Source organism: Anopheles aquasalis, chromosome X, assembly GCF_943734665.1.
Source record: "Anopheles aquasalis chromosome X, idAnoAquaMG_Q_19, whole genome shotgun sequence".
NCBI lineage: Eukaryota > Metazoa > Arthropoda > Insecta > Diptera > Culicidae > Anopheles > Anopheles aquasalis.
Genome location: NC_064876.1, coordinates 2003829 through 2019762, shown reverse-complemented (window position 1 = coordinate 2019762; position 15934 = coordinate 2003829). Strand labels below are relative to the sequence as shown.

General features: G+C 52.9%; 1 protein-coding gene across 1 annotated transcript in view; it reads right to left on the bottom strand.

Moving 5' to 3' along the window:
• The window catches only part of LOC126573354 (forkhead box protein B2-like), a gene marked incomplete at its 3' end in the record, with an annotated part of 16553 nt that extends 6529 nt beyond the window's left edge, over positions 1–10024 (bottom strand). The window contains exons 1-2 of the mRNA XM_050233435.1: positions 9865–10024; positions 7919–8768 (exon numbers count right to left, since the gene is read on the bottom strand). Of these exons, the coding sequence (XP_050089392.1) occupies positions 7919–8225 (307 nt within the window). The remainder of the gene's footprint in view (positions 1–7918; positions 8769–9864) is intronic.
• Positions 10025–15934: the final 5910 nt, after the last annotated feature.

Sequence of the window (15934 nt, the reverse complement as noted above, 5' to 3'; positions counted from 1 at the left end):
TTTTTTGTGTTTATTCGACACCTATTTACATAAGTCAGTCCACATGATAAGTGGTACCACACAGCAACATATTTTTTTTTTTCTTGCTTAACGGGGGGGACATCGGTATTTTCGGGCCAAAACAAGGCCCGTTTTGTAACGATTTTTTGTGACGTAACCATTCAACTGTAGTTTTTCAAGTAAATAACACAGTAATCTACAACTTTCGAAGAATATTCGGTATTGTTTTGAGCAACATTCATTGAAAAATGAATCCATGGCATCATATTAAGGCAGTCGTGTCTTCGAAATGATACTTTTTACGGTGCCCATCGTAGCTGCGTGATAGGTCATCAGAAAAAGACAAATCGATATTCGTTTGAAAGATGATAAGTTTATCTAGGTAGCCCCGGAGAGTTTTTGTTGATATTCCAATGTTTCGCATTTTGGCAGATGTTTGAAGTTGAAAAAGTGATGCTTTCTGCGATTCTGCCACAAAAAACGAACTTTACAGATTTGTTTTAGAAAAAAAGTATCAGCAATTTTAATGATATCTCGACGGGGCTACCTGGCAAGAAGTGTACAGATTATGTGGTAAAAATTTCAAAACGATCGGCCCAGTAGTTTTTACGGTACTCGATGGGCACCGGACTTCGAAAATGCATGATGCATGAGGTGCGTTTTTTACAAAAATCTCTATATCTTTGTCAGTTTTTTCCCCGATTGGCCCAAAACTTTTACACAATGTTCTTGAAAGGATCAGCTTTCAGGGAAAAATGTTATAAACATGTGTCATAAATAAAAATTAAATACCGAAGGGGGGGACCCTTAATGATGTCTAGTTTTGAGCTTGAAAAAGAGCTTTCGCGGGAAGCTCCATTTTTGTCCATTAATTTGAAAAGAATCGTCGATCGAATCACATAAAATGCTGATTGAGGCCTCTGGTGACAATGTGGTATTAGGAAACCGCCTGCAAAGATTAGTTAAATCGACTAGACCTGGACCATTCCAAATATCACCACACTTTTCGACCGATCGGTCATGCGCTGGTCCGAGCAGCGACTTCGATTTCTATGAAGATATAGCGGGAAATGGCATGACGGGGCGGTTTCCCTCACTAAATGAAGAATTCTTGTGTCGTGGTTTCCACAAATTGCCCCTAGGAGATAGGAAAAACTGTATAGCTAGCACGGGAAAATACTTAGAATGATTTAGTTTTTGGTTTTCTATTTAAAAAAAAAAAACGTGTGTTTTATCGACCAAAAAAAAAACACACCCATTTTAAGGTTATACACCTGGTAAATAGGGGCCCTTTAGAAAAAAATTGTGAAGCCGAGAATGGGGGACGAGGAGGACACGTAGCTACGAGATAGCCTTTCCCCGCTTCGTTCAAACTCGGATCAAAGTTGCGACCATTTTGCGTTCGAGACGCGAGCGAGCCTCTGGATCCCTTCATGTGCTGCTCGCATCTTCATCGGAACGCGCGCGCGGCCCCGTTATTGTGCCCACCACGAACGGGGCCGAACGGGCGGGAGGAAGGATTGAAAGGATTCCCGGAGTGCTTTAGCGAGACAAAAGTCAGCAGGAAGCAGGTTTGGGGTGGCGGAAAAGCAGAAGAAGGAACAGAACAGAACAGAACAGAACAAACGCTAGATAAAGAGAGCGAGAGAGAGAGAGCGAGAGAGAGAGCGAGAGAGAGAGCGAGAGAGAGGAGCAAAGGCCACAACGACAAGAATAGGTAATTTGCCCGTCCTTCTTCGTCTACTTCTTCGTTCTACTTGTTCTTTTTCTCTGCTTATGCTTCTTCCTGTATGGTCTTCCTCGCGCATCATGCGCTTTTGCCTGCCTGACTGCTTCTCTCTCTCTCTCTCTATCTTCCTTTCTCTCTCTTCCTTTCTTTCTCATCTGTCCATCGAAGCCTTTCCATTTTTGCTATCCCATGGTCCTCCTCTCTAACGGATAACCCCCGCGGGGGGGAACTGAAACAGGCTGGTGGCAGCAGGGCAGGGGATAGGGGAGAAGAAGGGAAAGGGTAGCAGGAGTGTTTTGGGGTGGTGGAGCGCGGTCTCGGTTGCGAGAACACAACGGGGCGCACATACGCTGCTCTGCGCGCTCTTGTGTTGTCTGCTTCCATCTTCCTTCGTCTCTCTCTCTCTCTCTCTTTCTCTCTCTCCCCACTAGGCAGGTAGAACAACAATATTCCCCCCAAATGTCCCCCCGTTACCTCAAAAAAAAAAAAAACACGCACATCCGAAAACATGGTGAGCGGCATGGCGAGCGCAGCATAACGAGTCCCGTTCCCCCGAACGCGAACAGAACAGAACAGAAGACTTCAACGATCGCACAAGCGACGAGCACACGTTGCGAGCGCCGTTGCGGCCCTTTTTTGTTGTTCCCTTTTTTTTTTCAGGGGGCTCCATGGAGAGGTAGAAGAAGAAGTAGAAGAAGAAGAAGAAGAAGAAGAAGAAAACAGAAGAAAAAAAAAGAAGAAGGAGAAAGAGACCAAGAAACAGAAGGCTGACTGTGGGGAAAGGCACACAACAACAACACCAGCAGCCCCCCCCCCCCCCCTTCCCCCCGTTTCTGGGCCTTTTCTGGATTTCGTTTAGCCACGGAACTCCTCCAGCCAGGATGCGGATCTCATCCTCACATCACCGACCGACCGCTCTCGGTCCCCCCCCCCGGGGTTCCACCAAGGCTTTCTCCAGTGTCAGTGAGCGCCAGTGCACGGGGCCACGAACACGAACGCCAGCGAACGAACGGCTTTGTTCGCCAAACGAGCGTTTGGCGGCGTCAGCGCGAATCCGCTCACCGTTGCGCTCCACCAGGGGGGCCACCCCCCCGTCCCGGCCCGTTCTGGCCTCTTGCCTTGCCTTGCCTTGCCTTGCTCTCTCTCTCTCTCTCTCTCGCGGTTGCTCGGAGTGAAGCAGGTTTTATCAAGGTTAAACGCTGGAGAAGATATTGACCTTGCGGCCAGTGCTTCGCGTTCGCGTTCGCGTTCGCGTGTGTGCGCCGGAGCCGGCAACACCGGCCACACTTCCACAGCATCCGAAAAGCATACCAAGGTGTGCATCCACATCATCTGCAGCATCGATTCGGCGGAGAGCCGAATGTGCCCCGAAAAACAAAAAAAAAAGGAAAAACGACCAAAACCAACAAAGAAAGAAAAGAAAAAAAAGAGAGGTTTTTAAAAACCATCCCCCCCCCATTCCCTCCCACAGTGGGGGGGGGGGCCTTGATCTTCGTCTGGTTTCGCTCCGCGCCGCCGTGGGGTGTACCGCTAGAGCACGTCGTCGTCGTCGTGGTCGAGACCTTGCACCGAAACCTGACGCGCGCGCGCGCGCGCGCTATGCTCTCCCCGTTGCACCGCCCGTCCACTACACCCCACCCCATCACATCACCACTGTTTCACCTTCATCGCGCGCATGTTGGTACGAGGAAGCCCGTCAGCCCGTCAGCACCATCTGTACCGCACACAAACGTGACAGGGGGTGCACTAAGAAAGAGAGGGAGGGACGGGGGGATGCTGGACGGGGGTAGGTTACACAGAGACCACCGAGAGTCGGTCGATTGGTTGCCGGCGATGCCGGAGAGTGGCATGCGTTCGTTGCTCGTACCATTGCGTTTGTTGACGTAAGCCCCCCCATCCCTCTCATCCCCAAGGGTTGATCTGGGCACACTCACACACGGGTGGTTTTGGATTTGCGCTTTGCCAAAAGGTCGCAACGGGGGTGAGGGGGGGGGGGGGGGGTTTGTTGGTGGTGACAGTTAAGTAAGCGTCGTCGTCGTCGTCGTCGCCGTTGCAGCCTTGGCGGCATCAGCGAGGGTTGTTTGTGGTCCCGCATCTCGGGGGGGGGGGGGGGTGTATGTGTTAGTGTACCGCTGCGGGGGGGTTTTTATGCACACCAAACGCCACACTCTCCATCCACCCTTTCCCCACAAGCGGTGGCTGAGGGTCGCGGTCGCGGCCATGATGTGTGCGCGGTGGTGGTGGTGGTGGTGGTGGTGGTGCCGGCGTGTAGGTGGGCCCGGCCCGGTCCAAACTTGACCTACATTCCATTTCGAACGCTCCTCGAGACCGCTAACCGGTCTCGTTGCTGCTGCTGCTGCTGCCGGTGGACATGTCGCGCACACCCCCACCCCCTCACCGCACCCCTTGTGCATTACCCCACACAAAACCTCGTGCGCCTTCTGCGTGCTGCTGCTGCTGCTGCAGCACCTGTCTTCTCATTTTCAACCCTTTCATCCCTTAAAAAACATCCCCATCCCCCCATCCCCCCCTCTCCCCCTGATAATGCAAGTGATAATTCGATTTTTTTTCGCGCGGCGGTTTTTCGTCCTTTTCTTTTCAGGATCCTCCGGTCATTTTGCATCCCTCCATCTTGTGGGGGGGGGGGGGGGGGGGGGATGGCTCGCAAATGCAAATACGAACGCAACGCGCACTGTCACCACACACCAGAGTGTGGCCCAGTCGTTAACCCTGACCTACAAGGGACGAAGGCAAAACGCTCAGGCTCGGCTCGGAGCGGAGAGAGGCTGGTCCTCTCGGTGGCGGTCTCTGTTCCCCTTTGGGCCCCAACCTCCAAACCAGCTTCCTTGTTGCCCTTGTTGCCCCGTCGCCGTGTAGCGCGCGGAAGCCCACGACCGAGACCGGTCGTCGGAGGCGCGATTCGCGTGAGCTCGCCCCCTTCCCCACCACCACCACCACAGCACACTCCACTCCACCTTCAATGTCAATGTGGTGGCATGGCGTGCGTGCAGTGTGATGGAGCAGTGAATTGAAGATGGCGGGACCCACCACCACACAAAGTGTGTCTAGGCTAAGGCCAACCTCCTCTCCGCTCCGCTCCGCTCCCCCCCTCCACCTCACCCTCAAAAAGTGATCCGTTCGATGACAATTCGTGACCGTCGCGCGAGACGCGCTGCGTTGGAGCGGCAAAGTGACTGCAATGCACCGCTAGCGACGAACACGGCCACACCACACCGTCCCACACACACACACATACACACTGACTGGCAGCGTCCAAGGGCTTCACCTGCCTGCTCGTTTACCCCCTTCACCCCCGTTTTCAACCCCCCGTTCCCCGTTCGCGTCGCAGCATGATATAACGAGCGCCGCTCGTGAGTTCTCGTTCTCGAGCACCGGGAAAAAGAGGGTGGTAGGGTGGGCCACTGGTCACCCCAGGCACACACACACACACGCACACACACGGGCTACCGCGATTGGGGTTCACCTCGACGCGGCTTGGAGAGAATAGCGAGGAATCGAGCGCGAAACTCGCGCTGACCGCGCAATGCATCCGACGGGGCCCAGCGCGAACCAGGCGTCCGCCATTTATGCAAATTGGATCCTTGCACACCATGGCCCCCGTCCGCCCGTCCGCCCGCTCGCCCGCCCCCTTTGCCACGCAGGCACACGAGCTGCGCTCCGTGCGCGGATCGCATTTCAACAAACAGAAAACAACACGTCAGCGCTGGCAGCTAGCCGTTGGAAAAATTGGCCGGTCGAAATCGGATCACCAAAAGGGAAAAACAACAACAACAACAACAACAAGCAAACAAAGGCACACCTTTTTGCGCAAAACCCCCCTTTTGGACTGGGCGCTGACACGGCACTTTTGTGCGGGCGAGCGAGCAAAGCAAAGCAAAGCGAAGCGTTCGCGCCGGTTCGATCGACGAACAAACAACGGGCAGCCCGGTAGGCGTGCTTGGTAGTAGCAGCAGTAGCAGTGCAAGTTCCGAAAAAAAGAACACAAGAAAAACGAAAACAAAAAGAAAAACAGAAGAGGGAAAGCGAACACACAGAGACACTCTGCGCCGCTGCGCCCTTTTCGGGATGCGCCCCGTGAACGTCTACTTCAACGAATATTTAAGGGGGGGAGCTTCGGTATTTGCGGGCCAAAAAACAGGCCCGTTTTTGACGATTTTTTATGACATGACCATTCAACTTTATTTTTTTCAAGTAAATAACATATTAAACTACATCTTTTGAAGAATATTTGGTATGGATTTGAGCAACATTCGTTGAAAAATGAATCCATGGCATCAAATTTTGGTAGGCGTCATGTCGGCGAAAAGGTACCTTTTACGGTGCCCATCGTAGCGACCTGACGGGTCATTTGAAATATATAAATAGATATTCGTTTGAAAGATTATAAGTTTATCTAGGTAGCCCCGTCGAGAGTTTGTTAATTTTCCAATTTCTCGATTTGTGGCAGAATTTTAAAGTTGAAAAAGCATCACTTTGTCATTTTGCTTAAAACCACGATTTTGGGCGATTCGTTAGAAAAAAAGTATCATCAATTTTAATGATATCTCGACGGGGCTACCTAGCAAAAAGTGTACAGATTGTGTGTTCAAAATTTCAAACCGATCGGTCCAGTAGTTTTTACGGTACGAAGGCGTTTTAAAAAGATGAAACGCGGGTTTTTCAAAAATCTGTATCTTTGTCAGTTTTCCCCCAATTGATCCAAAACTTTTACACAATACTCTTCAAAAGATCAGCACTCAGGGAAAAACTGTTTAAAATATGTGTGGCAAATAGGCGCATTTTTAATCGAATACGCGTGCAAACGGTACGGTGCAGCGAAGCTTCGCGCGCAACTCTACCCTGCCGGCCCGCTGCCAGCCACTTTGCGCTGGTCACTTGGTCCAGTGTCTCTCCTTCGCTCGGCCCGCTCGCGCCGCCAGCGACAGTTTTTGCTGACGCGCGCTACGCGCGCGAGGTGCGGAAATTGGAAACAGCCAATCAGGAATTGGCCGCGCTGCTCTCCGCAGCCTCTTCTTCCCGGGGGGGTGGGTCCGGAACATTCCACCAAACAGGCCCACCGCCGCCGCAGGATGGCGTCGATGGTGTAACAGAGGTGGTGGTGCGTCGCGTCGCGTCGCGTCGCGTCGCGTCGCGTTACGCCCGCCTTGCTGACGATGCAATTTGCATTGCATTGCATTGCAGTGCGAGCTGGGCGTGCGCCTTGCGTTCTCCTGCCGAATTGATTCCATTCTTTATGCTAATGCCCCGGTGATCGGTGGCCAGTGTATTGCGCAATCGTCGTCGTCGTCGTCGTCGTCGTCGTCGTCGTCGAAGCAGAAGCATCTGAACACAGCTCGAGGATGCTCGATTGCTGTGTCAGCAGTAGCGTGGCAGCACAATGACAATGGCTAGTGTCAGCAGTCAGTGTGCGAAGCACCGATGCGTGATTTGGATCCGGAATCGTAAAACTCCCTTGTCTTTGTGTTTGTGGTAGCGCCATTTGCTTAGCTGCTGCTGCTGCCCGCTGCCCGCTGCTGCTACTCTTCATCTGGCCGGCTGTTGCCTGGAGCCAAGGAGTTGCAAATGCGGCACAAAATGCGTGCCACCCAGAAGCTCTTGCGTGACAACAAAGTAGGCGGAAGGCGTTTCGCGTTTTCCTCTTTCTCGATTCTCGGCTCGGCCTCGGCTCGGTGCAACCGAATTCGAGCCCAGATCTTTTAACTCGCACGTAAAGTACCAGACGGAGAGCAAGCGAGAGAGAGAGAGAGAGAGAGAGAGAGAGAGAGAGAGAGAGAGAGAGAGAGAGAGAGAGAGAGAGAGAGAGAGAGAGAGAGAGAGAGAGAGAGAGCGAGAGCGAGGCCACTGAACCACGTGTATTGAAATGGATCCACGATCGGCGCTCTATGCAAACGATCGATCGATCCAAGCTGAACAACAACAACAACACGATGGCGGGATGGCGATCTGCATACGATCGAGCGAACGATCCGATCTCCACGTCACCGACGCTAATGCGATGCGCATCGCGACCCTCATTTCCATGCGGTGCGCGGCGAAGGATCATTTCATAACCGAAACGACCCCATTCATCCCCCCCCCACATCCCCGTATTCCATCCTGTTCTATCAAATAGAACTGTCTGTAGTAGTGGTAAGTGGGTAGTAAAACGAATCGAACCGAACCACTCACCTGCTGTATCCTTGTGTTCCCGTTTGCGCGATACCAGCGAGAGCGGCTCGTTGATGGTGCCTCCAACGCCGGCGGTTACGCTACTGACACCAGCGCCGTCACTGATACCGATGCCGCCACCGACGCCACCGCCGCTGCCGCCGGCACCACCACTGGCACCGGCACCGGCACCGCTCGCCACGTCCCCGACGACACCATCGTTTCCCGGGACACCATCCGCCCCATCGTAGTGGCTGTTCTTCTGGGCCTCGAGGAGCCGCAGCTGCTGCTGGTGCAGCCGGTTCTTGATGAGGAAGATCTTCGGCATTTCGGTGTCGGTTTTGGTTGTTGTTTTTTTTGGGTGCTGGCTCTCTTACTCTTATCTTATCGCACTCTTCTTCTTCTTCCTTCTCCTTCGTCCTTTACCGCGGCGCGTGATAGTTAGTTCTCGCGTTCGTTCGCGCGCAACACCAAACACCGGCGCGCGATGTGGAAAAGCTCACTCCCGGTCCCCGGGGGGGGGGGATACACGCGCACACGCACACGAACACACACAGACAGACACACGCGTACACGCAGCGCACCACTACAAACCCGGACTTCCGGTTACGGTGGTGCGGTGCGGCACTTCCGCTTGGCAGTTTGCTCGAGGTTGGGCCACGAGGGGCCACATCAGCCGTGTGGCGGCCTGGTTGACCTGCTTGATGGTTGTTGTTGTTGTTGTTGCTTGCTAATCGTTGATCACTGAGAGACGCACTCACACACTAACCTGCACGCACTGGACGCACTTTGTTTTGCTGCTGCCTTTTTTTTTTTTTTTTAAATTTTTTTTTACTTTCTTTTGTTTCTCTGCTGGTTGGTAAATTTTTCGCTGGTGGTGCAACGAAAAAAAAACGAGCGTGAGCACGGCGGTGGGAAAAGAAAGAGAGAAGAAAGGAAGGAAGGAAGGAAGTGCGCGAAATAATCCACGCGGCCTAGCGGGCCACCGGGGTTGCGGTTGATAGTAGTGGAGTGGTTGAGTGGCACCCTGTGCCATTGTGCCACAACTCTTCCCGAGAGTGGAAGAATGTCGGGGATCCTGCAGGTGCTGCTGTTGCTGCCCTTTTTTTTTTTCAGGAACCGAGAACATCCCAAACACAACAACAACGCACACAAACGTGCAGGAAAAAAAACTCTCTCTCTCTCTCTTGCTCTCTCTCGGTCTCTGAGCCGAGAGATGTGCCTCGGTGTGCGTCTAGGTGTGTTAGAACAATCTACTGAAGGTCCTGCTACTGCTGCTGCTGCTGCGGCGACTGGGACGGTTGCACGCTGGTGTTGATTGTTGAAAAAAGGGCGAACAACGAGCTCCACTGCTTTTACCTGCACCTAGGGAAAAAAAAACATTCCTCCCCCCCCCACTCCCTCTGCCCCGTTTGAAAGTCCCGGGGTTCTCCGGGGGCTTTCCGGGTTAAAAGTTCACCGTAAGTGGTGGCGAGCAAAATGCGCGTGGTTGATTGTGGTGTGTCCTCGTACGATCGCCGGCTGCTGCACACAGACACACACAGAGACACAGAGAAGCAAGTGCACGCACCTTGCGCAGCCCGATGCTATCGCGATCGAACACTTTGCACTGGTTAGGCACCTTAGCGCGCGCACGTGTGTTACCGTTTTGCGCGTGAGAGTTCGTAAAAAAAAAAAGCGTCGCGTCCAAAACAAAAACAACACACTGCTGCAAGCAAGTCACTAAACTAGTGTACACACAAGGGTGTCCTGTACAGTGGGACACACAGAACACAACACACACGAGAGACACTATTGCACGAGGTGCACGCAACTGCCCAAGCAGCGAAGGTTGCGTGCGTGAGGTTAGGGGCTGTACCGCTTGGGGCGCTTGAATCGTCCTGTTCCAGTGTGCCCTAGGAGTCTGGCTGGCTGTGCAGCACCACACAGCGGCCCGAGAAGCCCGAGGTCAGCAGAATCAAACTCACACTCTCGCTTGCTCTCTCCTTCTCTCTCTTGATCTGCTTCTGCTGCTTGCTTCTGCTGCTCCCGGTTCTGGAGGAATGCTGGTCAAACGCGAGGGGCGAGCGGGCGGGCTCGGCCTGCTCTGCACTAAGGGAAACGGGCGCAAACCCGCAACGTGTTTGTTCTTTCCAACGTTCTACCTTCGAATGAGCGGCGTGTTCGGTGCGCGATCGCGATCGACTCGACTTCGTTCCGCACCGCACCGCACCGCTCTGAGATCACTCACAAACACCACCCTCCCTCCCCCCCCCTCGGGGCTACCTGCGCGTCAGGTGAGCGCACCCCCGTTCACTTCAGCTGCTAGAGCGGCGCGGCTTCGGGGCGAGACCGAGACCGAGACCGATCGTGCGCTGTGCGCTCACGCTGCGTCGTTGATTGTAAGGTTCGCCCTTCTCCCTCGTCTCGGGGGCCGCTCGGTGAGTACCGCAAAACCGATCGTCGGTGCTCCGTTCTGCCGTCGCATAGATCGATTGTCCTGCTCGCACGCGCGCGATCGTGCTCTTCTTCTGTCTGTCTGTCTGTCTCGCGCGGTGATCGGGGCAGCAAACGGCACAGAACCGCAAACTGTACCGTGAGGGCGCTAGTACCACAAGGAGATGGTTGCTTCTTCCTTCTCCATTCTCTCCTTCTCCGCTGCTTCCTGCAGCGCTTCGCGTTCGCGCCGTTGCGATCGCTTTTGCTTCGTTCGTGCTTTTGATGGCGCTTCTTCTCGCTTTCTTACCCCTTTCTCCTTCTTTTCTCTCTCTCTCTCTCTCTCTCTCTCTCTCTCTCTCTCTCTGTGGGTTCTTCTCCTCTACACTACACTGCGCGCCGTCGCCTGCCGCAGCACGTCCACCACGTCCTGCAAGTTGCCCACACAAAAAAAAATCCGTTCTTTTCCTTCGTTCGTTCGCGTTCTGCATCGCTGTGGGCGTGTGGCTGTGTTGGTCCACGCTTTTGTGTTCTAGTTTTCAGCTCCGTAACACTACAAAAGAGAGGAATAGAATGGCGATGGGGAAGAGAAGAAAGCCACCTATGACGAGAGAGAGAAAGAGTGGGAATGCGTTGGAATTTGCGCATCAGGGAGCGTTCCCGTACAGTTCCCCAATGCTGCTGGTTGTTCTGGATGCCAGCACATAACCACACACACCTAGACAGACAGACAGACACAGACACAGGCACAGGCACGCCCAGTCCGGGGAGAAGCGTCCTTTTCCATCGGCATCGTAGAAAATAATAATAATAATAATAATAATCAAAAAAAAAAACAAGAAACAACGTGCTGCGCCTGCGTACTGTCAGGTGCGATTAGGCCACACGACGCCTGTTACGCCATCCCTGAGCGCAGACACTCACAAGGGGACACGGACAGATTGGCGCTGGCTGCCATGCCGTGCCGTGCCGTGCCGTTATGCGAATGCGTTGTTCTTCTATCCTTTCCTTTTGTTTCCTTTTTCTCTCTTTCCTCCTTCGAATCGAATCGAATCGCTGCCACTGCCACTTTATTCTGCTCGTTGGGGGGGGAGGCCTGAATTTTTGATTAGAATAAAGTTTTCAGCAATTTAAGGAACAATAACAACAGGAGAAAAAAAAAACAAAACTACCCACTACCGCCCCACTGTTGCGTGTCATCCTTCTCCTCATCATCATCATCAGCATCGTAGGCCGTCACCGTGGTCGTCGTTCACCGTTTCCGAGTGACGTTTTCCAGCGCGAGTACTGGTGTACGTGTGGGCACACGACAACCTGGCTTGCAATGGCCGCCTGCTGCTGCTGCTGCTGCTGCTGCTGCTGCTGGTGTGGCCTTTCTTTGCGGCCTGAAGGCTAAGGTTGTGCCGTTTGCGTTTGCTCACTCGCGATCATCATCATCGTCGTCGTCGTCGTCGTCAAGTGCCGGCGCTGTGGTGTTTGTGTGTGCGTATGTGTTGGCTATGCTGGGGCACAACGTAAAACAGGTTTTTCTCTGTGTTTTCATTGTTCCCTCCCTCCCACCAGGGGCGGCCTGGGCTGGCAGCCAGACGAACGCACAACAGGGTCGTGCCACTCGCCGCTCGAGTCAAACGTCGGGGAAGCGCGACCGAGCGACCGAGCGACCGAGAGAGAGAGAGAGAGAGAGAGATAACCGCTAGCCAAGGATCGGAGGAGGAACCGCTCCGCTAGCCTTACAGGACGGCAGTAACAGACTGCCCGGAGGGGGAGCGGAGGGAAGGGGGGCATCCTGGCCGACCTTGCGCCCAACATTCGCTTTGACATTGACACAGCACTGCACTGCACTCGTCGGCGTCGTTTGCCCGCACTTTTCGCTGTGCCGCGCATTGCCGTGTGTGGGGGGGGGGGGGGGGGACCCAATGCCAAACGACTTTTTCGGACACTCCGTCCACTGGTCCAGGATGGCTGCTAATCAGGTCTCTCTCTCGTTCGTTCGTTCGCGCTCGCTCGCGAATTGCCGTTAGCTTTTTCAAGGGGGGGGGGGGGGGGGGGTGCGACAATTTGACAATTAGGCGGCCGCTGGTAAAGATCATCACTGATCGGCGATTAATTAGGGCGAGGATCGATGGCGAGGTTCCCACCGCACCACAGGTTCGGTCCCAATCCTGCTCCTAACGGTGCGCGGAAAAAAAAAGGCATAAATGGTTGGCCGCGTATTAAGGGAAACGAAATTCGAGTAGAAGGTCCGTGCCCGGGGGGGTTGATAGGCCTGCTTTATAGCACCCTCCCTGCCCCGCCTTTCTTGTGCTACTAATCGCGTGCAATTGAGTCGCCCGCGGTGCGTTTATGAGCCGAGCCGTTTTTACGAGCGTTTGATTGAACGGAACGTTTAATCACGTTTTGTGGTTAGTTGGTGCTCGTAAAAAGTGCTCACAAGACCCGTTTGCTGCGTTTGCGTGTAGAAAGGGTGGTGCTGGTTACGGTAACGGGAGAGGTGAGGAAGGAGAAGAGATGGAGCGGAGACCAGGGAACTTCAGTGGTGATTAATGGGGAGGGCTTCGGTATTTAATTTTGTGTTTGTGACACATTTTTTCTTTAACATTTTTCCCTTAATGCTGATCCTTTCAAGAATATTGTGTAAAAGTTTTGGCTCAATCGAAGCAAAGCCGACAAAGATATTGAGTTTTGAAATGTCGCACGCCTCATGCATTTGCAGACACGCATTTCTAAATCTGATGTCATGGGTGAAGTATTGCACAAATCTTCCCCAAAATACGTCCAAACATTCTTCAAAAGTTGTAGTTTATTATGGCATTTACAGAAATATATATGGGAAGATACTTTTCTTGTAGCAAATCATCAAAAATGAGCCGTTTTTTGTGGCGATTCAAAAGACTTCAAGCGACGAACCCGGTTTGACAAATCGCCGTCACCGTTTTCAAAGCGTACCCCCATCGTAGCGTAAAAACCACTGGACCGATCATTTTGAAACTTTTAACACATAATATGAACACTGTTTGCTAGGTAGTCCCGTCGAGATTTTATGAAAAATGTTTATACTTTTTCTTAAACAAATCGCCAAAAATCGTGTTTTTAAGTAAAATCATAAAAAGCATCACTTTTTCAACTTCAATAATCTGCCAAAAAACGCGAAAAATAGGAAATTTAACAAAAACTAGACAGAAATAATTAGATAATCTTATAAGCTGTCAAACGAGTATCGATTTGTGTGTTTCTGATCACCCAGCACGCAGCTACGATGGGCACCAGGGGAAAAAGTATCTTATCGAAGACACGACTGCCTAAATTTGATGCCATGGATGGAGTTTTTATTCAATCTTCCCCAAAATACGTCCAAATATTCTTCAAAAGTTGCAGTTTAATATGCCAGTCATTCAATAAAGTAAAGTTAAATGTCTCCGTCACAAAAAATCTCCGAAAATGAACCTTTGCTTTTGGTAAGAAATTACCGAAGCCCCCTTTTCGGTTGCAAATTTTCGCACGCCTCCTCCTCCTAAACTGCGGACGTTAATCCTGTTACCTTTTATTTTATTTTATTTCATTTTTTTTTTGGCAAACTTCCACCACAAACAGTGTTCCGTTCACACACATTTCCTCCTCGTCGTCGCGAATCGAATCCAACAGTCAGCATCCCAGCAGATTCCTTGAGGAATAAAACAGACGGAATAAACACCGATCCGTTTCCGTTCGGTCGGTTTTAGCGGATCCTGTTTCGCGCTGCCCTGCGCGCTGGCCGGCGTTAACATCCTTAAGGTTTCTTCTCTCTCTCTCTCTCTCTCTCTCTCTTTCCGGGCGGTGCACCACCGCATGCCCCTGGCCTGCGGGAGCCCGCCGACCAAACAACGAGCCCGCCCGCCCGCCCGAACCAGCGTGTCTGTCTACCTGTCCTGATCCCTTCCGTTCGAATCAATGCCAATGCATGGACTCCATTTTGAGGAGCCACGCTCACACACGCTGAGAACGATCCCTTTTGCGCCAGTGTCAGCTGTTGAGCTGCCTGGAAGGCCGGTGTTTTGGGTCCAGGCCTTTTGTCAACACAGCGCAGATCAGATAAAAAAAAAGAGAGAGAGAGAGAGAGAGAGAGAGAGAGAGAGCAGAGAGAGAGAGAGAGAGAGAGAGAGAGAGAGAGAGAGCAATAAGCGACCTTTAGTATCGAGAGACCTTTTTTTTCAAAATTTGTTTTCTTTCTCGGTTGTTTGACTGCTGCTGCTGCTGCAGAGAGGACCCTTGCGATCACCGTAGAGCCCAATAGCTAACAAACCAAACACATCAAAAAAAAAAAAGCAACACAAAAAAAAAATCCCAAAAAGGTCCAAGCGCAACGTTGGAAACTCGATCACTTTTCGTAGACCCGTAGGATCGCCGGGATCGCCGGGATCAAATCGAGCTCCCTGCTCTGTCTGCTCTCTCACGCATCACGGTTTGCGATGGTATGGGTGGGTCAACAGGGGAAGGTAACGGGCGACGGGGGGGCAAGAGGAACAAGTTCCACCCGTTGGCTCTTCTCACAGTTTCCGGGTGGTGTGTGGAGGTGGGCGGTAGCGGTGGCAGCGTAATGTTGTAATGTTTTTGCAGCTAGACAGGACTCGCACTCGCAAGCGAGCGAACAAGCGACAGAGAGAGAGAGAGAGAGAGAGAGCAAGGAGAGAATAATGTGAGCAATAGGGATTAGGGAGGGAGTGGAAAAGGGGGGTTGCATTTGTGCGCGAAGATTGATAACCCCGCTCAAAGGTGTTCTCGCTCAGCCGGCAACAGGTTCGCCGGAAGATGGGACGATCCTGGCCGATTGGTGCGTTTGGGCTGGCCCAAACCAGTTTCCGGTCGCCACGGAACCACGGGTGGGTGGTGGCGGGAACCGGAGAGAGAGAGAGAGAGAGGGTGCTTCATGACAAGGTTGTACTCGCAACGGCAAACCACTTGGAACCCGGTTGGCAGGCTGGCTGGCTTTACTAACCTCCATTTTAAGATCCCCATCCCCCATCCCCAGAGGGACCGGGGTGGATGAGAGGAGAGACCTCTTCCTCGTCGTCGTCGTCGTCGTAGTCGTTTTGATGTTGGACGCGTGTTCTAAGCCAGTCCGTGGCCAGTCTGCCAGTCACGCGGGGTGGTCGGTGGGTGGGTTGGTGACGAGTAGGAAGGGTAGAAGGGGGGGGAACCGTGGTGGGTTGGTGGGTTGGTGCGATGAACCGCATGACCGGTATCGCATCGTCGCCGTCGCTTTCCCCCTGCTGGGCCCACTGCGCTTCCCCGATTCAAAAGACATCAACGACCCCCGAAATGGCACAAGCGACGAACCTGCCCGGCTGCGGAGCGAGGGGGCTTGCGATTGAAGGGTAATGTGTGTGCGCACACTGGAGCGCAGGGCATAGGCCCCCCCCGCCCGCCCCCCCCCCCCCCGGGAGAGGTGGGGGAGCCCGACAGCCCGCGAGGTTGTCGACCGGGTCCGCGCTGCTGCCCGGAAACCCGGAAGAGCTAGAACGAGAGCGACACATGGGGAGAGAGAAAGAGAGAGAGAGAGAGAGAGATAAAGGGGGGGACGGGGCCTAACCATGCGGTGGAAACTGCGAATAAATACATCAGAAAGTAATGCGCGTCAGTCAGCGT